The sequence below is a fragment of the Coregonus lavaretus genome, assembly GCF_964263955.1.
Source record: "Coregonus lavaretus genome assembly, chromosome: 2".
Classification (NCBI taxonomy): Eukaryota; Metazoa; Chordata; class Actinopteri; order Salmoniformes; family Salmonidae; genus Coregonus; species Coregonus lavaretus.
In genome coordinates this window covers 33,040,082-33,067,953 of record NC_139989.1, presented here as the reverse complement: position 1 = coordinate 33,067,953, position 27,872 = coordinate 33,040,082, and the positions used below count along the sequence as shown (strand labels likewise).

Here is a 27,872-nt window from a genome sequence, read left to right as displayed (position 1 = left end):
TGGACAAGCATGAGGTGCGTTCAGTTCGCTTGAACGTTTGCTACGTTGCGGAACGGTTTGTACTGAACGACACGTTTACCCAAAACGTTCTTGTACGTTCTTGAACAGACTTTGAGGTACGTTTGCTCCCGTTTGGTGGGTGTGGCTTGAAGTAATTAGTGTATTTAAAGGGAAGTGGCCATGCTGACAGCGTTTCCCAACCCATAACCCAACCAAATACAGTACAGTATGACCCAACCCATACCCGTTCTTCGACAGGTCATTCAGTACAGCACCGTTTCCGTTCAATTGAACGTTTCAGAACGTGAAAACGTACTGAACGCATCCCTGCTGTTTCATTTGTTTGAGTGACAACAGGAAACGCCAATGAAATGAAGACGTGGCATCGCCTATTGTCCAATCACCTTATTGGGAAAAGGGACTATCTACCATTGGCTACACGAACGACCTGGATGTAAAACAAGCAAGAAGCGCATTCGGAGAAAAAAATGGGTTTAATGTCTATGAGGGAAAAAAATCATAAGAGCATTCAGGCACGTAGTTGTTTTCTGGAAGGACCTGAAATAAAACACAGTATCTCTATTCCTTAACTATTGTGGGTGGTGGAATGTCAAGTTTACATTTGTATCTACCGCAATCAAAATGATCACTGAAGACTTTCGATTTGCTGAAGTTTTCTCGTACGAAAGCTTGGTGCATGCAATGGCTGGAGCAGTGGTAAGTAAACGTTGTTTATGTGCATTGGCTTTTTTATAGTAGGTTATTGCAGATTCTCTGCATTACATGAAAATAAGGGGCAGTATTTTTTCTTTAAATTGCTATCTGACCCTACATTTGACAGTAGGCCTATATGTTTTTAGGGGAGTGTGACGGCAATGACCGTTTTCTTCCCACTTGACACTGCAAGACTACGGCTGCAAGGTAAGGCTAGCTACCTCTATATCTTTACGCCTCTATGCCAAACTGAATAGAGGACATAAGATATGTTGGTGCAAGTCTCATGTCTATTCTTCTCTGTTCCTCCTTTTCTATAGTTGATGAGAACAGAAAAGCCAGGTCCACTCCTGCCATTCTGTCAGAGATTGTCAAGGAAGAGGGGTTGTGAGTAAACAAGAGCTCTGTCTTTCTCTCGCTCTGCTTTCTCAGCCTTTTCTATTTGAACAGAATCAGCTTAGGTTGTGTCTGTCCCCCTGCCTGTCCTCTCTGCAGGCTGGCGCCGTACAGGGGCTGGTTCCCAGTGATCTGCAGTCTCTGTTGCTCCAACTTCGTCTACTTCTACTGCTTCCACAGCCTGAGAGCCAGCTGGCTCCGGGGACACAAGTCAACTCCAAGCAGAGACCTGCTAATGGGCATCGCTGCAGGTAGGCCTACATAAGATCCTAAAGACCCAGACGCTGATACTAACTAACTTACGAAGTTATTAAGACTTAATAACACTTAAACAGTGTCAAGGAATGATTCCGAGCTCTCTCTCCCTCCCAGGTGTAGTGAACGTGCTTGTGACCACTCCGTTGTGGGTGGTCAACACACGACTCAAGCTTCAGGGAGCAAAGTTCCGCAATGCAGACATCCGTCCCACTAACTACTCAGGCATCATGGGTAAAGGCAGCAGCAGTATGAGTGTTGGAAACAGATAAAGTTGTAGATGTGTGCCAGTATAATGTCTCTGTCACTCTCTCTCTTTATTTTTCTCTCTCTAAAGCATCGTACACACACAGACACATACACACTCTCCCTCTATCTTTCTTTCTCTCTCTTTTTCTTTCACACACACAGGCAAACACACATTGTACTACTGTTTCCTAGTCTGGTTTCTTTGTCACTATGTCTCTAGGGTAAACAGTGTCCCTCTTTCCTCCCCTCAGATGGCTTTGTGCAGATCATTGAGGACGAAGGGGTGGGGGCCCTGTGGAACGGGACATTCCCCTCTCTCCTGCTGGTGCTCAACCCGGCTGTCCAGTTCATGATCTATGAGGGTCTGAAGAGGCAGCTGAGAAGCTTGGTTCACAAAGAGGTAATGGGAGGGAGTACTTGCAAAGACTAGGCAGAATTATGGATGAGAATTGAATTCTCATTGATGGGAAAAAGCCCTGCAATCCTCCCTCACTAACAAAAAATGTGATAACAGAAAAGCAAAGAGGAATCTCTATCTTTATCTTTCAACTAGTACACACCTTGATTGAAGATATATTGATTTAAAAAGTACAAATATTGACATGTATTAACAAACGCTTCCATGGTATTGGAAGTCATACCTCCAATATATAAAAATACCCTGGTATGCTGTATTATCATATACAGTGGGGGGGGGGAAGTATTTAGTCAGCCACCAATTGTGCAAGTTCTCCCACTTAAAAAGATGAGAGAGGCCTGTAATTTTCATCATAGGTACACGTCAACCATGACAGACAAATTGAGAAGAAAAAAATCCAGAAAATCACATTGTAGGATTTTTTATGAATTTATTTGCAAATTATGGTGGAAAATAAGTATTTGGTCACATACAAACAAGCAAGATTTCTGGCTCTCACAGACCTGTAACTTCTTCTTTAAGAGGCTCCTCTGTCCTCCACTCGTTACCTGTATTAATGGCACCTGTTTGAACTTGTTATCAGTATAAAAGACACCTGTCCACAACCTCAAACAGTCACACTCCAAACTCCACTCAAAGGACACCAGAAACAAAATTGTAGACCTGCACCAGGCTGGGAAGACTGAATCTGCAATAGGTAAGCAGCTTGGTTTGAAGAAATCAACTGTGGGAGCAATTATTAGGAAATGGAAGACATACAAGACCACTGATAATCTCCCTCGATCTGGGGCTCCACGCAAGATCTCACCCCGTGGGGTCAAAATGATCACAAGAACGGTGAGCAAAAATCCCAGAACCACACGGGGGGACCTAGTGAATGACCTGCAGAGAGCTGGGACCAAAGTAACAAAGCCTAACATCAGTAACACACTACGCCGCCAGGGACTCAAATCCTGCAGTGCCAGACGTGTCCCCCTGCTTAAGCCAGTACATGTCCAGGCCCGTCTGAAGTTTGCTAGAGTGCATTTGGATGATCCAGAAGAGGATTGGGAGAATGTCATATGGTCAGATGAAACCAAAATATAACTTTTTGATAAAAACTCAACTCGTCGTGTTTGGAGGACAAAGAATGCTGAGTTGCATCCAAAGAACACCATACCTACTGTGAAGCATGGGGGTGGAAACATCATGCTTTGGGGCTGTTTTTCTGCAAAGGGACCAGGACGACTGATCCACCGTGTAAAGGAATGAATGAATGAATGGGGCCATGTATCGTGAGATTTTGAGTGAAAACCTCCTTCCATCAGCAAGGGCATTGAAGATGAAACGTGGCTGGGTCTTTCAGCATGACAATGATCCCAAACACACCGCCCGGGCAACGAAGGAGTGGCTTTGTAAGAAGCATTTCAAGGTCCTGGAGTGGCCTAGCCAGTCTCCAGATCTCAACCCCATAGAAAATCTTTGGAGGGAGTTGAAAGTCTGTGTTGCCCAGCGACAGACCCAAAACATCACTGCTCTAGAGGAGATCTGCATGGAGGAATGGGCCAAAATACCAGCAACAGTGTGTGAAAACCTTGGGAAGACTTACAGAAAACGTTTGACCTGTGTCATTAAAAATTGCCAACAAATGGTATATAACAAAGTATTGAGAAACTTTTGTTATTGACCAAATACTTATTTTCCACCATAATTTGCAAATAAATTCATAAAAAATCCTACAATGTGATTTTCTGGAGAAAAAAATTCTCATTTTGTCTGTCATAGTTGACGTGTACCTATGATGAAAATTACAGGCCTCTCTCATCTTTTTAAGTGGGAGAACTTGCACAATTGGTGGCTAACTAAATATTTTTTTCCCCCACTGTACCTGCCCAACCCTATTTAAACTGGAACTAACTGATCCTGATACTGTTGTGTGTCCATTTCTCTAGCTGTTGTCTCTGGAGGTATTTCTGATTGGTGCCATAGCCAAAGCAGTGGCCACCACAGTCACATACCCACTACAGACTGTACAGTCCATCCTGAGGGTAAGAACAGTGTGTGTGTGTTTGTGAGAATGTTCCTCATGAAAAAGTACTACTGAATCACAACTCATCACTACTACCCAAGATCTACACAAAACCTACTGGTTTTACTAATTGATTGCTATTGAGATGTGTAGTAAACCAGTAGTGATTTATGTAGTAATATAAGTAGTAATGAGTGATAAATTGGGACCTTTTTACTACTTGTGAACACAACATATTTCCTACTCAAATCACTACATAATTATTCCTTAATGACTACTGTGTAACAACTGAGCTTTTGGGTATCTACTACTTAAAACCTACACATTCTACCACAATTCCTACATGTTCACTATTGAAATACTACGTCATGCCTACACATTCAATGTGTGTAGTGTTGTGTCAGTACTGATTTGTTCCTGATACTTTTTCATTTCCTACATAAACCCTTTTGAATTACTATTGAAAACGGACACATTTACTACTGTTTGCCTATTAAAATCACTATTGACATCTTCTTGTTTCACTACTGTGTCACTACTAGACAAGTGCACATGTTATTTCCTTGAGTTTCTAACTGTAGTTATATCATCAAACAATAAATAATACGTTTATACAAATGTAAAAGCAACAAAATATTACATTAATTACATATTTACACTCTTTGTTAATCCTTTTAAAGATGTATCTATATTTAGAAAATAAAGACAAGCACAAGAAAACAACCAATTATAAGCCATTATCAATCCTCTGCTAACAGAAGTCACATCAGACAAAAATAATAATGATTGATAAACAATATTAATCTTACCAACAATGGCCTCCAGTCTTCTTATGTCGAGGGCCACCTCGGCAACAGGTCAAAATAGGTAAGTAGAATGGGTAAGTATACCAATATGAACATACTGTACATTTGCATACAAACACACCTACTTATTAACTAGCATGACGAAAACGGGCTACATTTCAACGGTGCTAGCAAACAGCTCGGCTACCAACATCAAGTAGTACAAATCTCTACCTGATTACTACTGGAAACACTACTGTTTTCCTACTGAACACTACAAAACTCTACTTGTGTATCTTGAGTAGTGTGTAAACTATACATTCACTACACAATCCCTACAAGTCTCTACATTGCCACCACTGCACTAATAGGTTTTGTGTAGTAATTATGTAGTACTTTTTCATGAGGGGTCTCTGTCTGTCTGTCTGTCCTGTGACTGTGTATGTGTGTGTCTGCCAATGGATGTTTAGTGCTCTGCTGTGAACATTGGGCTGTCCCAATGTTTAGTGTTATTTCAGTGGAATAAGCTCCTACAGTGGGGAGAACAAATATTTGATACACTGCTGATTTTGCAGGTTTTCCTACTTACAAAGCATGTAGAGGTCTGTCATTTTTATCATAGGTACACTTCAACTGTGAGAGACGGAATCTAAAACAAAAATCCAGAAAATCACATTGTATGATTTTTTAGTAATTAATTTGCATTTTATTGCATGACATAAGTATTTGATCACCTACCAACCAGTAAGAATTCCGGCTCTCACAGACCTGTTTTTCTTTAAGAAGCCCTCCTGTTCTCCACTCATTACCTGTATTAACTGCACCTGTTTGAACTCGTTACCTGTATAAAAGACACCTGTCCACACACTCAATCATACAGACTCCAACCTCTCCACAATGGCCAAGACCAGAGCGCTGTGTAAGGACATCAGGGTTAAAATTGTAGACATGCACAAGGCTGGGATGGGCTACAGGACAATAGGCAAGCAGCTTGGTGAGAAGGCAACAACTGTTGGCGCAATTATTAGAAAATGGAAGTTCAAGATGACAGTCAATCACCCTCGGTCTGGGGCTCCATGCAAGATCTCACCTCGTGGGGCATCAATGATCATGAGGAAGGTGAGGGATCAGCCCAGAACTACACGGCAGGACCTGGTCAATGACCTGAAGAGAGCTGGAACCACAGTCTCAAAGAAAACCATTAGTAACACACTACGCCGTCATGGATTAAAATCCTGCAGCGCACGCAAGGTCCCCCTGCTCAAGCCAGCGCATGTCCAGGCCCGTCTGAAGTTTGCCAATGACCATCTGGATGATCCAGAGGAGGAATGGGAGAAGGTCATGTGGTCTAAACTTCACTCGCCGTGTTTGGAGGAAGAAGAAGGATGAGTACAACCCCAAGAACACCATCCGAACCGTGAAGCATGGAGGTGGAAAAATAATTCTTTGGGGATGCTTTTCTGCAAAGGGGACAGGACGACTGAACCGTATTGAGGGGAGGATGGAAGGGGCTATGTATCGCGAGATCTTGGCCAACAACCTCCTTCCCTCAGTAAGAGCATTGAAGATGGGTCGTGGCTGGGTCTTCCAGCATGACAACGACCCGAAACACACAGCCAGGGCAACTAAGGAGTGGCTCCGTAAGAAGCATCTCAAGGTCCTGGAGTGGCCTAGCCAGTCTCCAGACCTGAACCCAATAGAAAATCTTTGGAGGGAGCTGAAAGTCCGTATTGCCCAGCGACAGCCCCGAAACCTGAAGGATCTGGAGAACGTCTGTATGGAGGAGTGGGCCAAAATCCCTGCTGCAGTGTGTGCAAACCTGGTCAAGACCTACAGGAAACGTATGATCTCTGTAATTGCAAACAAAGGTTTCTGTACCAAATATTAAGTTCTGCTTTTCTGATGTATCAAATACTTATGTCATGCAATAAAAAGCAAATTAATTACTTAAAAATCATACAATGTGATTTTCTGGATTTTTGTTTTAGATTCCGTCTCTCACAGATGAAGTGTACCTATGATAAAAATTACAGACCTCTACATGCTTTGTAAGTAGGAAAATCTGCAAAATCGGCAGTGTATCAAATACTTGTTCTCCCCACTGTATGTATGCTAATTCCACTGCTCGTTCTCTGCATCTGGTTCGCAGTTTGGTCAACACAAGCAGCACACAGACAGATCACCGTTGCTGAACAGCCTGAGAAGTGTGATGTATCTGCTGATCAATAGAGTGAGGTTGGTCCACACACGCACACACAGCTGCCTACCTTATTTCAACATTTTATTTACCAAGCACCATGACTGCTACCACACCCAGATTGTCCAGACTTAGTCAGTGGTTGCGTTTCAGGTTGTCTTTATTGCTGTCGTGCTGTGCATCTCAGAGGATTACTATACCATATTAATGTGTTTCCTGAGATGTCAAACACTTCTCCAGGCGTTGTGAGATCTGATCATCTGTGCAGCACTATTGCAATTAAGACTACCTGGAACGCAGCCAATGCCTTAATCTCCTACATATTCTGTTTTTCGATGCTCTCTCCCACCCATAGGAAGTATGGCATGCTGGGCCTGTTCAAAGGCCTGGAAGCTAAACTCCTACAGACCGTCCTGACCGCTGCCCTCATGTTCCTGCTCTACGAGAAGATCGCCAGCCGCACCTTCAGGGTCATGGGAGTGAAGAGGCCTGCGTCGAGCCACTAGCCTGTCTGTGACATCAGACATCCGATCCCATATTGCTCCCTGTCCCCCCTTGGCCCTAACCCCTCAATGTTGGCATGTCTAAAGGATCCAGATAGATATAAGCAGTGTAGCTAGGGGTGAATCTTCCACCATATTGCTTCCACCTTACAGATATTCAAGCATCAAAAGGGTTAGGGCCAAAGGGAGGGGAAGGGATCGAACTGAGACCAGCTGAGACTGTACCAGAGATATTAGAGAAAGGATGAGATAGGAGTCCCATTGGGCAATGAATGGAGGAACGTATAACGCTTCACCCAGCAGACTGTCGACCAATCACTTGGCCCACGCGTGCATTCTGGGTGATTCTGGGACAAGGAGAGCTCTCCTTCAAGGAGTAAATGGGAGTAAATTGGGCGCTAGCTCAAGAACCCATCATTAGCATGAATAACCCTAACCCTTTTCCTAACCTTAACCTAATTCTCCTAACCTGCTACGTTAATTCTCCTAATCTGCTGCGTAAATTCTCCTAACCTGCAACGAAAAGCCAAATCGGACTTTAATTTGACAAAAGCTGGATCCCTTCTAGCCATGCCCGAGCTCTCCTTGTCCCAGGTTTTTTTTTTGTATTTATTTTCCTTTAACTGCCATTTTTGTGGAAGTAGACACCACTTGTTCCTCAGACTCCTGTGGATTTAATCGTTTTGTACTATGTTCTTCTAAGATTAGCTGCTTAACTAAATATTTTGTGATGCATTGTTGCTCTTGTCAAATCAATGGGAAATGTTTTCATTGTGTCATTAACTGTCTCTGACAAACGTATATAATAATTAAGGAATGTATTTTAAGTGCATTTTTGTACAGTGCAATGTGATGGATGGATAATTCACCAACATTTCAGATTCTCAGAAAGGTTGGTAGAAATAAAATGTTGCTGCTCAAATAAGTACATTTTAGCTGTTTTTGACCATATGCATTCATCTCTTCCACCCACCCTGCCGGCTCTCTCTCTCCATCGAAGCAGGTGAGCCTGGGGACAAGGTTAAATATGCATCAACAACTGTCATTTTCAGATTGTCGTTGAAAAAAACAGTTTTTCCTCTGATTTGCATACTTCCTTGTGGAGCAGTTGTTGTTGTTTTTTGACAATAATATCATTTTGGACCAGTAGATGGGGTCACAGCCCCACAAAATAAGAACGGTTTAAAATGTAGTGTTTACTACGATGCTATATGTTTAATCAAATGATTGTAATGTATTCCGTTCAACTAAAAATGTTCGAGTTAACAAAGCATATTTTTATCCACATGTACACTATTTTAATCTATGATTTTCGTCATAGAGAATCCCAAAAGTGTTTTACGTCATACATATGCGTTGGCCGGAAGTTGAATTTCCATTGCCTGTTTTTGTTCCCAGTTAGATTCTGTTAAGCAGCTGGGTTAGGTAGGCCTTTTGTGGTCGAAATAGGCGAGATATTTGGTTAGTTTAAACAACTTCAATATCAATTCAAACGGTGTTTGGACTATAACGCAGAGCCATGTCTAAACGCGCTTCTTTTCACACACAACTGTCCTCCATCATGGAAATACTGTCTAGAACCGCAATGGCTCATGTGTGCAAACTGGTTGACGACGAGTACGCAGGAATATCTCTAGAAAATGAGGCTCTCACTGAGAAATTGCATAGTCTGGAAAGTGAACTGACAATTGTGAAAAGCACAGCTCCCAAGCTGGCAGGAAACTATCGCTCTGTTGGTGTTCAAACTGGTGAAACAATCAACAGAGTAGACAGAGGTATGTTGTGGTCCTTTGACAATGCATCCATGACAAGGAGGAGGATGCATGTTGTGTTGACAAAGAATGCATGCAGAATGGGGATCTTATAGTCTTCATTCCTTTCCCTTTTAGTCTATTCATCCTATAGGGGACACTGTTTTCAATGTGTTTATGACACAAAATGCCCAAGTGCCAATTCAGTTCTGCATTCTCTTCCAGGGCTAAACGGATCCCCCACCATCGAAGGAATATTTGGGAAGGAATGGTGCCTTGATCTATGGAACCATGGGGATCCCAACAGCACAGAGAACAGTCTGCAGCACAATGCCAACGTGAGTGAGGAGACTGGGGACAGTTTTCCTTGCCTCATCTGTTGTCCTTCATCTGCACTGATATGAGAAAGCGCTAGACAGGATTGTGGAAACCAACAGAGGACTCAGGCTTACCAGAGGACATGCTGTCAGATGCCCAGCTCTCTGAAATGAGTGAATCAGAGGCTACCCTACATTATTGACACTTACCCCTTATGTCATATTTAGTACTCTTATTACTTCAATGCATTTTGTTATTCAGTGTCTGCGTTTTTCAAGTGGCTCTAAAAATATTTGTCTTATTCTCGTAGTCAACGGGGGTGCCTTCAGGCCAAGCTGATGTTAAAGAGGAGGATTTTGAGGTGGAAATCATAAACAGCAGATACCCACAGGAAAGACCAACAATAATTTTAGACGGTAAGTTGTTAGAGTTAAACTATGCGATTTAGCACTACACCAGCCAGGCAAATCAAACATCTCAGATTAAAACCTCTATGCGTTTGATAACATGCAGTTATAAGACAATGTGACCCTCTCTTATTTGGTCATCATAGAGGTTGGTAATTGTTTTTCATGAATTGGTGGACAGGCAATCGAAGCCACAACTCTTATGTGCATTCTTCTTTTTGTATTTTATCTTGCTTCAGGAGATGACGACTTTGTGGACAATGGAAGAGAAGGGCCCTCCAACGAGTATCCATCCTTTCATTCCTTCCTCCAGGACAGGCCAGAGAGACGGGATAAACAGGTACTGGAGATGTCTACTACGGATGTCTCCACAGGACACACTTTACGTTTCATATCCATCGATGGAGTGGAGGAGGAATACGGCGAACATGTCTTTCCCATTGAGGACGATGAGACGAATGAGTTCCTACCAGACGATACCGAGCTGTTGCCCAACGAAGGACAAGATGAACACATCACAAAGCCAACGTATGCAAAGAAGTCTTTAGCAAAGTCAAAAAGCAAAGCTGGAAAGACTGCTGGGAAGACTTTCAGTTACTTTAACAGGTTTAACTTGCACTCCCATAGTAAATCCGACACAAACAAGTTAAGTTGCGTGATTTGTAAGAAGACTTTCTTGCGGCAGAACCATCTGACAATGCATATGAAATCTCACAAGTCGCTGTACTGCAGTGTGTGTAAAAACTATTATCCTGGGAAAACTCAGCTCAAAAAACACAAATGTGTCTCTCTCGATGATCTGGCCTCGAACAGCTCAAAGTACTTTTGCCATTACTGCGGCAAGTCTTTCAGCTGTCCGTCAAGCATGAGGATACACCACCTGGTGCACACTGGAGAGAGACCCCACACGTGCACTGTCTGCGGGAGAGGATTCGCACAGAAGGGCAATCTGAAATGTCACATGCGCCTTCACACTGGTGAGAAACCGTTCAAATGCCTCACATGCGAAGTTGGTTTCACCCAGAAAGTATACCTCACTCAGCACTTGGCCAAAGCTCACGGTCAAAAGGAAGAAAATAAGAAAAAGAAGAAGGACCAAGTGCACAAATGTTCTAAGTGTCCGTTGTCTTTCATCAATCAGCAACTGCTCCAAACACACATGGCTGTTCATAAAAATAAATGAAGTATTTTTGGCTGATTGCAATACTCTTGACTTAAAGGGGCAAACTGCAGTTGTTACATCCATTTTTGGACACTTTGGTTTTATTTGTCTGAATTCGCTACAACACTAGCAGGATGTATTAGTCTATCTGGTATGATTTACCTACAATAAAAGTAAATTACGAAGTTTTATTTTGCAAAGAACGTGGTGCATGAGTATTGCACAATTTATAAGTACTGTAATGTTCACCTACCACTAGCCTATGTTCTATATTTTAGGCTAAAGGAATGGACCTGCCAATGTTTGGTGCAAGATGGCAGTTGGTACTGTATCTGCATTGTCCTCTGTATACATTGGTACAAATGACATAAGATATCATTAAATGGATGTTTTCAATTTCTGTTCCCAGCAGTGCATTTTGTACTTGTTTTGTACATAATGCTTCCATGATTGTGTCAGTTGTTTTTCTGGAATATATTCAGCTGCTGTAAACTTAATTTGCTTTCATAATTAAAACAGCATTAAGGGTATAACATTTCAATCATTTAATCGTTGCCATGTTTACATTTTTATAACATATGGAATCACACAAATGTAATGCGAGTACAAACAAGTAAATGTATTACTGAACGCGTTACTTTAATTCCATAATTCATTACAGCCTTTTTTGGGAACATGTTTACATACTCTGTCTACCACACTGGCATTCTTCACAGTAGCACAAACAACTGGTAACAGGACAACCACTGTTTAGCCCAGAAACAGTACATGTCTTTAGAGATACTTCTTCAGAAATGTCACTCAAATCTCTATTCATCAAACAGTGGGGCATCTAGTCTCTTGCCAATTGTGTGACAAGAAGGCACAGTGTTTGTGTGAAATCCTACTGACGGAGCAGAGGGAAAACTCAACTGGAACAGTTCTCTGTCATGTAGTGAAGAGTAACAGCTGGGTCATGTTCATTAGTGCACACAGTAGCAAAACACAGTTTTAAAACAAAAAATTTATACCTACTGAAAACCACCATGATTACGGTTGTCAGTTTTCAAAACAAGGTTGAAATGTAAATTTAAAAACAAATTAACAATATAAAATGACTACTCCCCAATCACTTAATTGAAACATTGGTGTGTGTTAAAACCGTGTTTATAGGTGTAGCTCTTCCCACAGTCGACACAGCTATAAGGCTTCTCCCCGGTGTGACTCCGGAGGTGGACATTCAACGAGCTCTTCTGAGAGAAACTCTTCCCACACTCTGTGCAACTGTAAGGTTTCTCCCCAGAGTGTGTACGCTGATGCAGCTTCAGGTACGTCTTCTGAGCGAAGCGCTTCCCACAAACGGTGCAGCCGAACGGTTTCTCTCCAGAGTGGCGTCTAATGTGGACTTTCAAGTAGCTCAAATAACCAAAGCTCTTCCCACAAAACAAACAGTCAAACTGCTGCTTCAGGTCTTTTCCAGTTCCCTGCTGGTGGCTTGGCCGGTTTCTTGGTGCGCATGTGTTGCGGGGAGGATAGTCCATGTACATTCCATCGGCTGTGTCAGGGCCAGGCTCTGCTGTGTTGTCAACCAGACCAGCCAGAGTGGGGTCTTCCATGAGGCTCTCGATGGATGTGGGCTGCTCTGTGTCAGGCTGTACCTGATGGCTGCCTGCAGGGTCAGGCATTGAAGGGTATGTCTTCAAGTCCCCCTGGTATAGGTGAAGTTCACTGGCAGCTGCTCTTTCTACTGCTGGACCATCCTCCACTGCTACACTCCCTGTATAGTACAAATGAAAACAATCTCAATACCAGCATCACAGCTGTGAAACAACTCAATAACCAGTCGCATATAGGGCTGTTGCAGTGACCGTATTACTGCCACACCGGCAGTCATGAGTCACGGCTGCAGTAAAATTCAATGTGACAGTCGAGTCATGGTAATCTCCTTTTATGCACTCTGGACATGCATTAGTAGTACCCAACTCGCAAATTCATCAGGTCGTACCCAACTCATCAGGTCGCTAATGGCCTGGTACTCAGGGCTCTACTTTGCCTCTAACCACTGACATCAATGCAAATGCAATCGAAAATCACATCAAACATCATCGAAACAGTATGTGCTTTTAAAACTGTGATTGATCAATTTGAAGAAAGCAGTTCAACAATAGGTTGAAACTGAGTGGAAAACATGGTCATTGTGGATGTTGTTTCAAAGCCTAACAACGAAATGGACAGTGCTTTCTAAGGTGATGATTAATTCAAAACACCCGTATGCATATTAGAGCTTATGCATAAGCATAGGCCTATTTATGAGGCCAAGCCCTGAAAAAAATAAATTAAAAAAAATGATGGTTGTGCCATTATACAATGCATAGTCTACCACATATTACACATGGCAGAAAAAATTATTTAAGATATCTGGTTTGGCCTAAATTAAACAAATTCAGATTTAGCCTACAATTATAGTGAATTTGTTTTTGAATAGCCTAGTAATAGGGCTTTTTTCTTCTTCTTAATTAATAGACTGACATTACCTTTAGCTACAGAATATCTAACCACTGTGAGTTTCCATCTCCTCCCCTCTCTCCTTCATTCCTTTCTCCAGCGTGCAGAGAGGGGCTGTCAACAGTTTAATTAAATATATTTAGTTGTGAAAACGTGTTCCTATCCATGTTCCCGAACAGATTTCATTTGGTTTCCCAAATTAAGCACTGGGTAGCTGCAGGAACAGGGTTGGAGAGCCCATGGCATACAGAGTTTGGGTGGAATATAATCTGTGGCACAGCGAAATTACCGGAGTAGCCTACCCAACATGAGTGAAAAACGTCCCGACGGTAAAGTGGCCTCCACTCGCTATTCCAGTGCATACGGACGACATGTCTTTTTTGTCTTGCCCCTGTTCTTGCGCATTTGATAATGGGGCATTCTAAATCTAAACTAATTTCCATAGTAGTAAAGACAAGATTAAATTGAGAAATGTCTGATGGGTGAAAATATGATCACTTGATGAGAGAACAGTGTGTGTAGCCTGAGATAAGAGCGCAAGCAGCCCATACATCTTTTAATTTCTAAGGGCTTGTATCATTCACAACTAAAGTTGCCAAATAACTCTAAATCTAGCGTATAGGACCTGTTTCAAATGATCAATTTTACGCTCAACATAGCCACTTCATATGCACACACTCTCACTCCGGAATGGGTAAAATATCCATTCTATTTTATTCAGGTAAGTTCAATTATATTCTTCTTACTATAAAATCATATAATATAAAATAATGGCACGGGTCTTAAGCATATCTTGTCTGCTAAATGAACAAGCCTACAGCCTATGGCATGGCCACATAACATACAGTAGGCCAACTCATATTCTGTTCTTCTGAAATACATTTTCTTCATATCATAATGTTTCTTTAGACCTGCCTAAAATAATGAATTCATTGTGATGGTGTATATTCAATTGATTTATTCAACTTTTTAAAATGTAGATGTTCAAAAGGCGCGCATCAGAGGCTTGTATGAGTGGAGCCTGGAGATGCTAAACGTGTTTATGTTCATTAACAGCCATTTACCAGCAGTCTTTTGCATGACAGCAGTCTTTTGCATGACAATAACAGGCTGACAAAATATCATGACTGCCACAGCCCTAGTTCCTTAACAAGTCATAGTAGCATACAACTCTTCTCCAGAGACGGACTTACAGTTGCAACATATGAATGAGCGGTCAGAATTTCGCAATGATCACAACACACTTACTTTTTCTGTTGCTTGCATGTCCCCTCTGCTGGTCCACTGGCCGATCCTCAAACAGCTCTTCTTTGATAAACACCAACTCAGGCTCATTGTCCACTAAGTCTAAGTCTATCGCCTACACAAGACAGGTGAGTGACAGTTAGACAACATTGTTCTTTTTTATTCTGATTGTAACAGAAGCACCTTTGTAACCTTCGTTGTGAGTATAACCCTTCCCAGTCCCAATTCGCTCCTTAACCCTTTCCCTGGTCCCTAACCCTTTGATCTGAATGGTCTGGATAGGTATAAACACTCAGTGGGGGTATGTGGCGCTTCCACCACATTGCTTGGGTCTTCACCTTACAGATCTGCAAACATCGAATGGGTAGGGTTAAGGTCAGGGGAAGGGAGCAAATTGGGACAGCCTGGCTAGAAGAGATGCACTATTCAAGGATATTAATAAATCTGACCTGAGTGACCTCATCATCGCCCAAGATGGCCGATCCAATTGTTGTCTCTTTATCCTGAGGGATGGACTCCCCATCTCTCCATAGATCCATGCACCAGTCCTTACCAAAGACACCCTCTATGGCGGGGGCAGACTGCTTCTCTGAAAATGGAAACGTCTATCATGAATATACTGACCGTGGCTGAACCAGTAAAAACCAGAAAACGTCCATTCATCTTCCCATTAAACAGCTCTGCAAGTGTTATAATGTCAAAATATGTTAATTACTCACCAAATATGCCTGCAACTATCGTCATTTACTGCCGTTAATGTTATGTACTTCCAAAAAAGGTCTAAATAAAAACTGACAAGCAACCTAATTTTATTTTATTTTAATGTATTGTTTTTGACCGGAAGAGGTGCCTCCTGGTAGCTCTTCTGGTCAAAAACAATACATACAACTTTTTTCTGATTGCTTATACATTTTAATTTTCACCTTTTTTGGAAGTATAATACTAGTCAAAAGTTTGGACACACCTACTCATTCCAGGGTTTTTCTTTATTTTTACTATTTTCTACATTGTAGAATAATAGTGAAGACATCAAAACTATGAAATAACACATATGGAATCATGTAGTAACCAAAAAAGTGTTAAACAAATCCAAATATAGTTTATATTTGAGATTCTTCTAAGTAGCCACCCTTTGCCTTGATGACAGCTTTGCACACTCTTGGCATTCTCTCAACCAGCTTCATGAGGTAGTCACCTGGAATGCATTTCAATTAACAGGTGTGCAGTGTTAAAAGTTAATTTGTGGAATTTCTTTCCTTAATGCGTTTGAGCCAATCAGTTGTGTTGTGACATGGTAGGGGTGGTATACAGAAGATAGCCCTATTTGGTAAAAGACCAAGTCCATATTATGGCAAGAACAGCTCAAATAAGCAAAGAGAAACAACAGTCCATCATCACTTTAAGAAATGAAGGTCAGTCAATCCCGGAAATTTCAAGAACTTTGAACGTTTCTTCAAGTGCAGTCAGTCGCAAAAACCATCAAGCGCTATGATGAAACTGGCTCTCATGAGGACCGCGACAGTAATGGAAGACCCAGAGTTACCTCTGCTGCAGAGGATAAGTTCATTAGAGTTAACTGCACCTCAGATTGCAGCGGAAATAAATGCTTCAGAGTTCAAGTAACAGACATCTCAACAACTGTTCAGAGGACACTGCGTGAAATCAGGCCTTCATGGTCGAATTGCTGCAAAGAAACCACTACTAAAGGACACCAATAAGAAGAAGAGACTTGCTTGGGCCAAGAAACACGAGCAATGGACATTAGACCGGTGGAAATCTGTCCTTTTTGGTTCCAACCGCTGTGTCTTTGTGAGACGCAAAGTAGGTCAACGGATGATATCCGCATGTGTGGTTCCCACCGTGAAGCATGGAGGAGGAGATGTTATGGTGTACTTTGCTGGTGACACTGTCTGTGATTTATTTAGAATTCAAGGCACACTTAACCAGCATGGCTACCACAGCATTCTGCAGCGATACGCCATCCCATCTGGTTTGTGCTTAGTGGGACTATCATTTGTTTTTCAACAGGACAGTGACCCAAAACACACATCCAGGCTGTGTAAGGGCTATTTGACCAGGGAGAGTGATGGAGTGCTGCATCAGATGACCTGGCCTCCACAATCACCCGACCTCAACCCAATTGAGATGGTTTGGGATGAGTTGGACCGCAGAGTGAAGGAAAAACAGCCAACAAGTGCTCCTTCAAGACTGTTGGAAAAGCATTCCTCATGAAACTGGTTGAGAAAATGTCAAGAGCATGCAAAGTTGTCATCAAGGCAAAGGGTGGCTACTTTGAAGAATCTAAAATATATTTTGATTTGTTTAACACTTTTTTGGTTACTTCATAGTTGATGTCTTCACTATTATTCTACGATGTAAAAAATATAGAAAAACCCTTGAATGAGTAGTTGTGTCCAAACTTTTGACTGGTACTGTACATACACGCTTGCAAGAGAGTTAGTGCAAAAAGGGTCAATGCAGGTAGTCCGGGTAGCCATTTGATTAGCTATTTAGAAGTCTTGTTTAGCAGTCTTATGTCTTGGGGGTAGAAGCTGTTCAGGATCATGTTGGTTCCAGACTTGGTTCACTGGTACCACTTGCTGTGCGGTAGCAGAAAACAGTCTATATTGCTTGGGTGGCTGGAGTCTGACCATTTTTGCGTTCTTCCTCTGACACTGCCTGGTATAAAGGTCCTCGATGGCAGGGAGCTCGGCCTCATTGATGTACTGGGCCGTACTCACCACCCTCTGTAGCGCCTTGCGGTCGGGTGCCTTGCATTTGGCGTACCAAGGGGTGATGCAGCCAGTCAAGATGCTCTTAATGGTTACAGCTGTAGAACTTTTTGAGGATCTGAGGGCCCATGCCAAATCTTTTCAGCCTCCTGAGGGGGAAGAGGTACGGTCATGCCCTCTTTACAAATGTGTGGGTGTCTGTGGACCATGTTAATTCCTTAGTGATGTGGACACCGAGGAACTTGAAGCTCTCGACCCTCTCCACTACTGCTCCATCAATGTGGATGGGAGCATGCTCGCCCCTCTGTTTCCTGTAGTCAACGATCAGCTCCTTTGTCTTGCTGACGTTGAGGGAGAGGTTGTTGTGCTGGCACCACATTGCCAGGTCTCTGACCTCCTCCCTATATGCTGCCTCATCGTCATCAGTCCTCCCACCATCGTGTTGTCAGCAAACTTGATGATGGTGTTGGAGTCGTGCGCAGCCACGCAGTTGTGGGTGAACAGGGAGTCCAGGAGGGGACCAAGCACACACCCCTGAGAGGGCCGGTTTTGATGGTCAGCGTGGCAGATGTGTTGTTGGCTACCCTCACTGCCTGGGGGCGGCCCATCAGGAAGTCCAGGATCCAGTTGCAGAGGGAGGTGTTCGGTCCCAGGGTCCTGAGCTTGGAGGGGACTATGATGTTGAATGCTGAGCTGTAGTCAATGAACAGCATTCTTACATAGGTATTCATTTTGTCCAGGTGGGTGAGGGCAGTGTGGAGTGCAATAGAGATTGCGTCATCTGTTTGAGCAATGGCCAGCCTTTCAAAGCATTTCTATACATGTGAGTGCTACGGGCGATAGTCATTTAGGCAGGTTACCTTGGCGTTCTTGGGCAAGGGGACTATGGTGGTCTTATTATTACAGACCGGGTCAGGGAGAGGTTGAAAATGTCAGTAAAGACACTTGCCAGTTGGTCAGCGCATGCTCTGTGTATGCTTCCTGGTATTCTGTCTGTCTTGTTTACGGAAAACAGCTTGAAGATAGAGGCGTACCTGTGCTAATTAACGTTAGCCATCTGCGTCTCTGAACACCTTCGTGTAAACGGAAGATGGACGCCACAAACATGTTGTCACTGAAAAATACTGTCTGCTGCAACTGTGTTAATATCGGCTAAAACAGTGCAGTAACTGTTTAATTTGCATTTGTGAAATGTTTTTGATGTAATATGAAAGTTGAGGGCTTTATGTTTCTAGAACTGTACCGCAATTGAGTATCGACTCACGTTTAGATGGAGTATTTGTCTGTTTGGCCGAAGTCACATAAAAAGTTATCAAAAACGAATGTACTGATTACATCTCCCAAAGCCCACAATTACGTCACAAAACAATGTGTGTAGCTAATTGCGGGCTATTCTTTGGGCGCTGAAATAGTTGTATCTTTAAAGTCCGCCCACACTAGTCGAACTCGTACATTGTGGAATGTATTTGAATCGGCTACAGTAGCTAGCTAGCAAACTTCCATTGATTTAAGCTAGCTAACGTAACCGTCTAAAAATGCTCACCTCGGTTCTCTGTTGGTCGACGCATAAATATTTGTCCCGAGACCTGAACTCCATTCTGACAACGGCTGGCAATGACCCTTTTACGCTCGTGCAGTTTTACCGTCTTTAATTCAATCTCTAGCAGATAACATTTCTTCTTTAATGCCTCGTTCTCATTCATGTGTTGAGATATTTCAGAACGGAGAACGGTCGAGCACTCGTCGACAAGTTTACCGATTTCAACCACAGCAGCTTTGCTTAGCGTTTCCATAATGGAAGCTAACTGGGTCTGAAAACTTCCCCGATGTATCATCGTATTCATGGTTTTGTTTTTAAAAAGAAACTAAGTCCAACGTGTATGATAGGCTGGCGAAATTAATAAAACAGAATAATAATCGACATTGATTGGGTGGCTAGCTAGCTGAAATCGACCAGAGATAATAGAGAAATTAGGAGATAGAAATCCCTTTGGGAAAAGAACGGATAACGCCTCACCCAGAAGACTCTCGACCAATCGCCTTCAAGTTGTTAAACTGCGTCACGCAATCCCTTCTCAAAGTCAGGGTATGTCTATTTTCCTCGAAAGTACGTAATGTCACGATTCAAGAGCTATACGATATTACAGAGAACAAGTTAATTATCTCACATCTCGGAAAATATCTGTAATGTTGTACTTTTTGTTGACGAAATTCATGCTAATGTGGGGTTTTGAGCTAGCGCCCAATTGACTCCCATTCACTCCTTGGAGAGCTCTGCTTGTCCCAGAATCGCCCAGAATGCACCGCGCGGCTCATTGATGACGCATGGTGGGCAGAGTAGACAATGGAGGTTAATACGAATGCAATGGAGTTTTCCATCTTCTCAAAAGTATCTCTGAATAGACCTCTCGCTCATGAATCTAAACATTACAGCATTGAATTGTGGGGTATTTTACCGTAAACCATGAAGTAAAAAGGTCAGGAACACAATTAAGTTGAGCTTTCATTCATGGTTTACGGTCAAATAGCCCACAATTCAATGAGGTAATGTTCAGATCCAATTCAAAAACTAGACACCTTGGCGGCAGTCTGTTACTTTCAGGGCTATATTTCACCTCCAAAACCCATTTCAAATTAGGAAAAATATGACAGACAGCAAAATAGAGACCTGGCAAATGTTGAAAAAGGTACACCTTTATTTTTCTGAAAAGCAAAGACTAATATTCTATGAGGAAAACTTTGAATGACTGAAGTCCAGCAAATCCACTGTAGAGACTGTAGGCCTATGGTTGGTACTAGTACTGATGAGGTTTACTTGTCCATCTGTCCTCTTGTAAACTGGACTCACTGTAAACATGCATGTTAAACTCTGTATGTACACCCATGTGTTTCTTAAGGTTACAGTTTTTAGTAAATCCCTTCCCACATTTCACACAAACATAAGGTTTTTCTCCAGTGTGGGTGCGCTGGTGCATATCGAGAGTGCATTTTTGAATGAAGCTCTTGCCACAGTCGAGGCAGCGATATGGCTTTTCTCCAGTGTGGGTTCGTTGGTGGGTATAAAGATGCCCTTTCTGTGCATATCTCTTTCCACACAGCGTGCATCGGTACGGTTTCTCTCCCGTGTGACTTCGCTGATGTATTTCCAGCTGACTATAACACCTGAAGTTCTTGCCACATTGCATACAGCCAAATCTTTTAGCTCCTGACGTTCTCAGGCTGTGGATCTTCATGTTTGACTTTGCCACACTGAAACTCTGAGGGGGGACATTTGTTATACCACCATAGCTGTTTCCAGTTATGGAGTTTCTCTGTGCAGCAGATGTGAGCTGCTGTGTATCCTGGCTCTGTGAACATGCAGGCGTTGTCCAATGTGTGTCCAGGTCCTCCAATTGCACTCTGGATGAGGGTTGAGTGCTGTGGTTCACTTGGCTCTCAGTAAGCATAGGGTGTTTGTCTGAGCCATCTGGACAATGTTGAAGCCCACTGAGACGCCCAACATCTGTATCAAGTGATGTTGCTGCTCCTGTTTGTGACACAGGAAGGCATGTATACGTATATATTTTAGAACAGAACTAAACAGTTCAACCTTTATATTCAGTTACACAAGACAAGCCGATACTTCTGCATTTTGCATTATTGGACTAGATTACCCAACCTTCTAGGTTACCCAACTGTTCAGCAATGCCAATACAAGTCCTCCCTGACGGTGTACTATTTGGCACCCAGGCCCTCATGTGATTTTTAACCCATCAACACTCACCCTTTACATTTATGAGTTTGGTCTTTGGCCCACTGCCCCATATGTCCACCTCTGAAGGTTCCTCCTTGATCACAATCAACTCAGGCTGGTCTCTCACCACTGTGGTAGGCTTTAGGGTAAATAACAATAACTCAGCAAAAAATTGTAACTAGAAGGACATTACAGTAAGGCTACTTGACAGAAGGAATGACAGTTCATAACTTACCACTGTTTTCAAAACAACAGCACTATCTTCATCCTGATGGATGACATGCATCTCTTGGGGAGGACAAATGTTTTCCCAGGAACTCTCACTAAGCATACAAGAAAACAAATAGATTAAATTCTGCCAGATGAAAAGGGTTGGGTTCAATCAATAAATACAGTATTTCATAAAATCCTTTTTACATCAGCATTTATCAATAACTGATTTACAGTTACCCAGCCTAGGCCCAAAGAGCAAGCAGAAGCCACATAATTCACGCAGCAAAGGGTTTCATGCAGAATCATTCTAATATATGTGATTTGTGGCCAGTATAATCCAGACCTGGGTCAAAAACTATAGCAAATAAGACATTTGCACTTTTGGGACATTACCTGCCCATAGAATATTCAATAAGGGTCAACTTTGCAAACCTTTTTTTGATTGCAGGTCTTTTGGGCTCAGAATGAGGTCTTTCACAATAATCGTTCATTGAGCCATCTCTCACTCTTGTTGGTGTTTTCGTGCGTGTATCTGCCTTTGCGTCCTGCCTGTGCCCTGCGTCGATCCTAAGCAAATTCTCCATCAACTGCAGTTTCTCTGTAAGTGCTCCTATTTCATTCCGACCACGCGTTATTTCTAATTTTAAAACCTTTGATTCGATGTCGACCAGTTTGCTTATTTCTGAAACAGCTGTTTTTGATAACGCGTCCATGACAGAAACGAGCTGTGCTTGAAAACAAAAGGCTGTCGACATTTTGGCAAAAGTATGTATTACTTCCAATCTGCCTATAACCTTACGTGTTACTTTCAACGAGCTGTCAAATATTTAGTTTGTTATATATAACAATGTGTGCCTCGAGTTCTTTGTACGAACGTGCACACAACAAAGACACATGGTTCCATCTACAGGATCGGAGGGGAAATCACAAAGGATCACCGCAAAGAGAAGTGGCAACTTTGTATCTAAAAAGTATTTGGGATAATAATTTTAGAACATTTTAATTTAATAACTACCATAACTATATCGAGTAAAGGGGGGTACATTATTATAAGTAGTTCATAGACTGTTAATATACTATTCATTATCAGTTAGTTGATTTCCATCAAATATCGTATACGATCCAGCTCATCAAAGACGATTAGAGGGTACTAAATACAGGTTTTAAGTATAAATCCATAAACAGTGCACATAACACACACAGGAGTTGGGACAATCAATACAATTACCAGAATGCAACATAACAGGGCGGTCCTGGATATTTGATTGGCTAGTGGAGGAATATTTTCAGGAAGTGCTGCGAGTGGCAAAATTGCGTTCGCCGACAAAAAAAAAAAAAAAGGTAATTCTACAAAATTTACTTTGAGTAAAATGTTGCTTTTTCACACGCTTTATTAGAGCTAATAGTATGAATTTGATACCTGTCTGGAACTGGTGAGCTTCACCTACTCTCCAGATTGAGATGCAAAGTATCAATGGAACTGCAGAGCTCTCTTACATGCACCATAGTGGACACTATTGCAACGTGCATCAGAGAGATTATGCTGATAAATCACTTTTTTACCAGTTTTCTGGTTACACAGCCTGAAACTAAACACTGCAAAAACTTGGAAAGTTTCTTTACAAGCCAGAATGTTTAATAAAATTACATTTGAATTTAGTCTGCTGTACAGGCAATGGAAAGCATAGTCACATTCGGCTACAGTGAGATGTGAATTTCCACGAAGAGTACTCACCATCATCATTATTATTATAGACCAGTCCACTCTTTACTTTCTTTGCTATATTTATTGGTAGCTGGCCCTCTTCTCTTGAATTGGGGAAATTCTGCAATAGCATGGGGAATTGTAAAACAATGTGGTGGATTGTCAGTGACACTTCCTCCTTGCTGGTATAAGAAGTGCATCACTGATTATAAAATAAACTGTTTTCCGTTACCTCAACCTTCTTTCTTTCCTCTCTTCTATTCCAGTCAGGATGTCAGGCAGAAGAGTAGTGGTGTTCCCCTCAGCAGCAGAGCTTGGTCCAGCGCTGGCTCACCTGGTAGCATCTCGGGCTGACAAGGCCCTGTTGGACCATGGCCGGTTCTCCCTGGGCCTCTCAGGAGGCAGTCTGGTGTCCATGCTCAGCAAGGAGCTGCCTGCCCTGCCAGACCTGGACTGCAGCCACTGGCTAGCAGGGTTCTGTGATGAGAGGCTGGTTCCCTTCGATGATGGAGAGAGTACCTATGGACTGTACAAGGTAACAGAATCTCATAGTTTACTGGTCCTCGCCTCAGCAGCTGCATATATTAAAATCACAGAGTTTACTGTAAACCTGATATGCACAAAAGATGACAATTAATATACACTGAATCTACAAAACATTAGGATTAGTCTTTCCATGACAGACTGACCAGGTGAAACCTATGATCCCTTATTGATGTCAGTTGTTAAATCCACTTCAGTCAGTGTAGATGAAGGGGAGGAGAGAGGTTAAAGAAGGACAATTGAGACATGGATTGTGTACAGTATGTGTGCCATTCAGAGGGTGAATGGGCAAGACAAAATATTTAAGTGCCTTTGAACGGGGTATGGTACTAGGTGCCAAGCGCACCGGTTTAAATGTGGGTCAAGAACTGCAACGCTGATCGGTTTTTCACACTCAACAGTTTCCCGTGTGTATCAAGAATGGTCCACCACCCAAAGGACATCCAGCCAATTTGACACCACTGTGGGAAGCATTGGAGTCAACATGGGTCAGCATCCCTGTGGAACGCTTTCCACACCTTTTAGAGTCCATGCCCCCGATTAATTGAGGCTGTTCCGAGGGAAAAGGGGGTGCAACTCAATGTTAGGAAGGTGTTCCTAATGTTTTGTACAGTCAGTCTATGTGCATATACTTATCTACAGACTGATGTCTATATTTTTCTGCAAGCACACATATTTAATTCAGGTGCAGGGCATTTCTATTTTTTATAGTTCTCATTAAAACCTTTAGTAAGGACAGTTCTTCTGCATCTATCAAGTCTTGATCCTGTTAGGTTAAATAACTCTTTATATTCAATCATGTTTTGTTTTTGTCAACAGAATCAGTTGTTCTCCAAAATCAACATCCCAGACAGTGGGGTCCTGGCGATTGACCCCTCTTTACCTGTACAGGAGTGTGCTGAGGATTATGCCTGCAAACTGAAGGAGGTACACACACACACAAACACACACACACACACAGTGAATGTATCACTTGTATGGTTATGAAACAAAAAAAAGTTATGACATGAAACAATAAGATATATTGTTTATTTTGGTATTAAAGGTAGACTCAGCAATATGATGTAGATGCAGAAAGTAAACAGCATAGTGGGTAAATTTCCGCAACAACTAAGAGCATTGAAGCATGAGACTCAACTTCTCTGCTGTTTTGGTGCCCTGTCTACCACACTGTGAACAGCGTGAAGGGAACCCGTGTAGATACTGTGTGTGACTGTGTGAGAGCGAAGTGTTGCATCTCGCTCATCTCAATATCTCCGGTGCTGCTCGTGGCAACGTCATTTCGCTGAGTCTACCTTTAATTATTTTGTCTTACATATAGGCCTTCCCTAAGGAGGATATCCCTGTGTTTGATCTGTTGCTGCTGGGCATGGGGCCTGATGGACACACCTGTTCCCTCTTCCCAGACCATCCCCTGCTGGAGGTGAGCACAGTCTACAGCCCAGTTCCAGGTCGTCTTTATTGCACTGTAGCCTCGTTCCATGTTGACTCCCAGGTTGTCTTTTTTGCAGTCACGTTTCACTGATTATCAAATCTCACAACGCCTGGAGAAATGTTTAGCATTTTATATGATAAAGCAATCTTCTCAGACGACCGGGAACGCCACCTGTATCACTCACTAGGTTGTAATTCTGGTATCAAAAGAGCTAAAATGGATAACTATTTACATCAATGTTACTGATATGTCTTCTTTTTTATCCTTATGGTCTTGTGAGGATCAGATCATGATGTTCCATCTGTTCTCCATGAGGGGGAAAAAAACCCATTAACGTTTAAAAAGGCGTTGCTTGGTCTGGGCGTAAATAAAGCTGTTAGATACTATTCTCATCAGATAGTCTTTCATAACGGAAGAACTGTCAAAAAACTCAGCATGCATGTCCCAAGCAGCCGCCCTCTCCCAGTTTCATGTTATCTGAACTGGAAATGAGCCATAACCCCTCTACAGTTAGTTGAATACAAATATTTATGTTTAGCACATGTAAGGGAAGGCGTTCATGTTGACACAAACATAATGTATTGTAGTGCAAAGCCATGAATGCATGATCGCAAATTACTGTCAGACCGACATATGGGGCTTTTAACCATGTTAAATCTCACACACCTTCACACACCCGTTTTAGAAATCCCCCTGGGAACCCACCCTTCAGTCTATCATAATTAGAATGTCTTTTAACGACACCTATAGATAATTTACAGTAGGTTAAGATATGGATTCAGAGGTTTGGAGCTATAAATTGATATACAGCCAGTATTTTGTGGCGTCTCAGTGTAAGGTTTAAAAAAATTATCTTTAGATTCATCCTTTCAGTTTATTCAAGTCTGGCTCTGTCCAGTACTGTGTTTATTTCATGTCTTCCTTCACACACACGGATACACCTGTCCTGTCATGCATATGTTGTTTTAGTCACTCCACTGGCTATGTATGGACCGTTCTTGTATTTCTGTTCAACCACTTTTTAAGAAATAAAAATATTTGGAATCCAGTGTAAGTTACTTTCGCAACATTTGTAAAAAGTTTGTTTAACTTCTCTCTCAGCAAGCCTTGTGTAATAACTATCTTGAAAATATCAGATTTAGTGGTTGCCTTGGTACTTTTGGGTTGACTTTGAGTGCTTTTGACAATTGATGTGGGTTTGGGTTTACCCAACTTTTAGGAAACCCAGAAAATTGTGGCCCCAATCAGTGACTCGCCCAAGCCCCCACCACAACGTGTGACCATGACGTTTCCCATGGTGAACTTAGCCCGCTGTGTGGTCTTTGTGTCAACAGGGGGCAGCAAAGCACCAGTGCTAAAGGTACTGTATCCTATCCTACAAACTGGCATCCTCTCTGACGCAATATTTCACCCTGATCCCAACCTATTAAGCATCAAGAAATGTCACTATGAAGACTTGATTCAGTTTATTTGTATTTATGTTTACCTGTCATTTACTGTAAAAAAACAACAACAACAAAAAAGATCAGAAAAATAAATGTCACTGTACAACAGTAATGGATTGAAAGCATTTCTGTGGTTGTTGATAACACTACAAGTGAGCTTTTCCTTTCAACTTGTGAGTTTCTGTTTCGGTCTCCCACAGCAAGTGCTGGAGGGTGGGGAAGGCCCGGCCCTACCTGCAGCCAGAGTGTTCCCCAGCCACGGTGAGCTGTTCTGGCTCATAGATGAACCAGCCGCTGCCTCCTTGACAGTCCAGGTGGAGAGACCAGGCTCTGCAGCAAAACTCTAAAGACCATAGAGAAGGACAAAAAGGAGCTCGAGAACTCAACATCCACAGAGAGAAATATACAGGATATCACTGAACATTCCTGTTTCTATTTGACAGTGTTATGTTTTAGACATGAGATTAAACCCTACATATCAGGAAAATGGGATGTAATTGAATGAATGAATAGGAAAAACATTGGATTGTTAACACATAAGTTGTAGTACTGTGCTGAATGTCTGTATAATGATGGGACAACCATTTGAAGTAGTTGCTGGATGATTCATTCCAGAGGAAACAGTGTAATGTCATAAAAATACAAATGTCATAATAATACAAATATATTTACTATTGAAGTTTCAGGGTTCTGATGTCATGAAAACTGTAGTGTGTATTATCTCGTAGAACTGTATGCGATTCCAGCTAGCTGCTTGTATGGTAGCCTCAGTCAGAAAGTCTCCATTTGAGACCAGTGTTTACTTTGTTTCTGATCTGTTGACCTCTGTACTTTTAAAGTTCGACTTTACATTTGACTATTAAAGTGGGCGATAAAATGTATGACATGCACTTCTGTCTAACCAAAAAATGTATGATTTTGATGATAAACTGAAATGGCACATGCCCTTCTTGGCTAAAGATGAAGAAAATAAAAGTGAAGATTTGTACAGAATTATTATCAATATTAACGTTAAGAATCGATTAATAAAGGTTAAAAAAAATTTTTTTTGCTCAATTCGCAGTAGTTTTCATATGCAAAAATGATTATTCAATATGTCATTATAAACTTGCTGTTACATTGTAACAACCACTGTGTAATTTAGGCCCATCCCCTTTAAACATTGAGGGACATC

The 27,872-nt window shown here is 42.0% G+C and overlaps 5 protein-coding genes across 11 annotated transcripts; 3 read left to right on the top strand and 2 right to left on the bottom strand.

The window, feature by feature from the left end:
• The first annotated feature begins 450 nt into the window (after positions 1 to 450).
• On the top strand, positions 451 to 8,453 carry LOC311138111 (peroxisomal membrane protein PMP34-like). 4 transcript variants are annotated; one of them, XR_014614015.1, is made up of 10 exons: positions 451 to 717; positions 861 to 921; positions 1,035 to 1,101; positions 1,210 to 1,361; positions 1,483 to 1,599; positions 1,866 to 2,014; positions 3,964 to 4,059; positions 6,975 to 7,060; positions 7,378 to 7,855; positions 8,120 to 8,444. XR_014614015.1 is itself a non-coding variant. In XM_084172775.1 (9 exons), exons 1-9 carry the CDS (start codon positions 643 to 645, stop codon positions 7,526 to 7,528), a joined length of 954 nt encoding a protein of 317 aa, XP_084028901.1. In that variant the 5' UTR covers positions 451 to 642; the 3' UTR covers positions 7,529 to 8,453. The 4 variants fall into 4 exon arrangements, 2 of the variants coding, with proteins under 2 accessions (XP_084028901.1, XP_084028902.1); XR_014614016.1 differs by having other exon boundaries at positions 473 to 717; positions 842 to 921; XM_084172775.1 differs by having other exon boundaries at positions 7,378 to 8,453.
• A 421-nt stretch (positions 8,454 to 8,874) lies between these two features.
• Positions 8,875 to 11,691, top strand: LOC311138022 (uncharacterized protein). Its single transcript, XM_084172671.1, has 4 exons — positions 8,875 to 9,300; positions 9,502 to 9,614; positions 9,905 to 10,010; positions 10,241 to 11,691. Exons 1-4 carry the CDS (start codon positions 9,045 to 9,047, stop codon positions 11,182 to 11,184), a joined length of 1,419 nt encoding a protein of 472 aa, XP_084028797.1. The 5' UTR covers positions 8,875 to 9,044; the 3' UTR covers positions 11,185 to 11,691.
• LOC311138073 (uncharacterized protein) lies at positions 11,685 to 19,910 on the bottom strand. 3 transcript variants are annotated; one of them, XM_084172729.1, is made up of 4 exons: positions 19,793 to 19,910; positions 15,342 to 15,481; positions 14,896 to 15,007; positions 11,685 to 12,919 (listed from the first exon to the last, which is right to left on the bottom strand). In XM_084172729.1, the coding sequence occupies exons 2-4, from the start codon at positions 15,429 to 15,431 to the stop codon at positions 12,276 to 12,278; spliced, it is 846 nt and encodes a 281-aa protein (XP_084028855.1). In that variant the 5' UTR covers positions 15,432 to 15,481; positions 19,793 to 19,910; the 3' UTR covers positions 11,685 to 12,275. The 3 variants fall into 3 exon arrangements, with proteins under 3 accessions (XP_084028855.1, XP_084028853.1, XP_084028854.1); XM_084172727.1 differs by having other exon boundaries at positions 19,168 to 19,909; XM_084172728.1 differs by having other exon boundaries at positions 19,642 to 19,907.
• Positions 19,911 to 20,302: 392 nt separating this feature from the next.
• Positions 20,303 to 22,434, bottom strand: LOC311138101 (uncharacterized protein). Its single transcript, XM_084172765.1, has 4 exons — positions 22,003 to 22,434; positions 21,593 to 21,680; positions 21,388 to 21,496; positions 20,303 to 21,150 (listed from the first exon to the last, which is right to left on the bottom strand). Exons 1-4 carry the CDS (start codon positions 22,323 to 22,325, stop codon positions 20,420 to 20,422), a joined length of 1,251 nt encoding a protein of 416 aa, XP_084028891.1. The 5' UTR covers positions 22,326 to 22,434; the 3' UTR covers positions 20,303 to 20,419.
• LOC311138134 (6-phosphogluconolactonase-like) lies at positions 22,091 to 27,745 on the top strand. 2 transcript variants are annotated; one of them, XM_084172800.1, is made up of 6 exons: positions 22,091 to 22,170; positions 23,542 to 23,810; positions 24,638 to 24,745; positions 25,140 to 25,241; positions 26,473 to 26,613; positions 26,899 to 27,745. In XM_084172800.1, the coding sequence occupies exons 2-6, from the start codon at positions 23,547 to 23,549 to the stop codon at positions 27,043 to 27,045; spliced, it is 762 nt and encodes a 253-aa protein (XP_084028926.1). In that variant the 5' UTR covers positions 22,091 to 22,170; positions 23,542 to 23,546; the 3' UTR covers positions 27,046 to 27,745. The 2 variants fall into 2 exon arrangements, with proteins under 2 accessions (XP_084028926.1, XP_084028927.1); XM_084172801.1 differs by lacking the exon at positions 22,091 to 22,170 and adding an exon at positions 22,248 to 22,335.
• The last annotated feature ends 127 nt before the right edge of the window (positions 27,746 to 27,872 follow it).

Bases quoted from the DNA above. Each gene is read 5' to 3' on its own strand.
- LOC311138111 (XM_084172775.1), top strand. From the start codon at position 643: ATGATCACTGAAGACTTTCGATTTGCTGAAGTTTTCTCGTACGAAAGC. The intron at 1,362-1,482 runs GTAGGCCTACAT...TCTCCCTCCCAG, and splicing joins GCTAATGGGCATCGCTGCAG to GTGTAGTGAACGTGCTTGTG. The intron at 4,060-6,974 runs GTAAGAACAGTG...TCTGGTTCGCAG, and splicing joins CTGTACAGTCCATCCTGAGG to TTTGGTCAACACAAGCAGCA.
- LOC311138022 (XM_084172671.1), top strand. From the start codon at position 9,045: ATGTCTAAACGCGCTTCTTTTCACACACAACTGTCCTCCATCATGGAA. The intron at 9,301-9,501 runs GTATGTTGTGGT...ATTCTCTTCCAG, and splicing joins AATCAACAGAGTAGACAGAG to GGCTAAACGGATCCCCCACC. The intron at 9,615-9,904 runs GTGAGTGAGGAG...TTATTCTCGTAG, and splicing joins GTCTGCAGCACAATGCCAAC to TCAACGGGGGTGCCTTCAGG.
- LOC311138073 (XM_084172727.1), bottom strand. From the start codon at position 19,468: ATGAATACGATGATACATCGGGGAAGTTTTCAGACCCAGTTAGCTTCC. The intron at 15,482-19,167 runs GTGAGCATTTTT...TTCCATTTTCAG, and splicing joins TCGACCAACAGAGAACCGAG to AGAAGCAGTCTGCCCCCGCC. The intron at 15,008-15,341 runs GTCAGATTTATT...TGTCTTGTGTAG, and splicing joins GCGATGATGAGGTCACTCAG to GCGATAGACTTAGACTTAGT.
- LOC311138101 (XM_084172765.1), bottom strand. From the start codon at position 22,325: ATGTCGACAGCCTTTTGTTTTCAAGCACAGCTCGTTTCTGTCATGGAC. The intron at 21,681-22,002 runs GTTTGCAAAGTT...TTGTATGCTTAG, and splicing joins AGACCTGCAATCAAAAAAAG to TGAGAGTTCCTGGGAAAACA. The intron at 21,151-21,387 runs GTGAGTGTTGAT...TGTCACAAACAG, and splicing joins CAAACTCATAAATGTAAAGG to GAGCAGCAACATCACTTGAT.
- LOC311138134 (XM_084172800.1), top strand. From the start codon at position 23,547: ATGTCAGGCAGAAGAGTAGTGGTGTTCCCCTCAGCAGCAGAGCTTGGT. The intron at 24,746-25,139 runs GTACACACACAC...TCTTACATATAG, and splicing joins ATGCCTGCAAACTGAAGGAG to GCCTTCCCTAAGGAGGATAT. The intron at 25,242-26,472 runs GTGAGCACAGTC...CCCAACTTTTAG, and splicing joins CAGACCATCCCCTGCTGGAG to GAAACCCAGAAAATTGTGGC.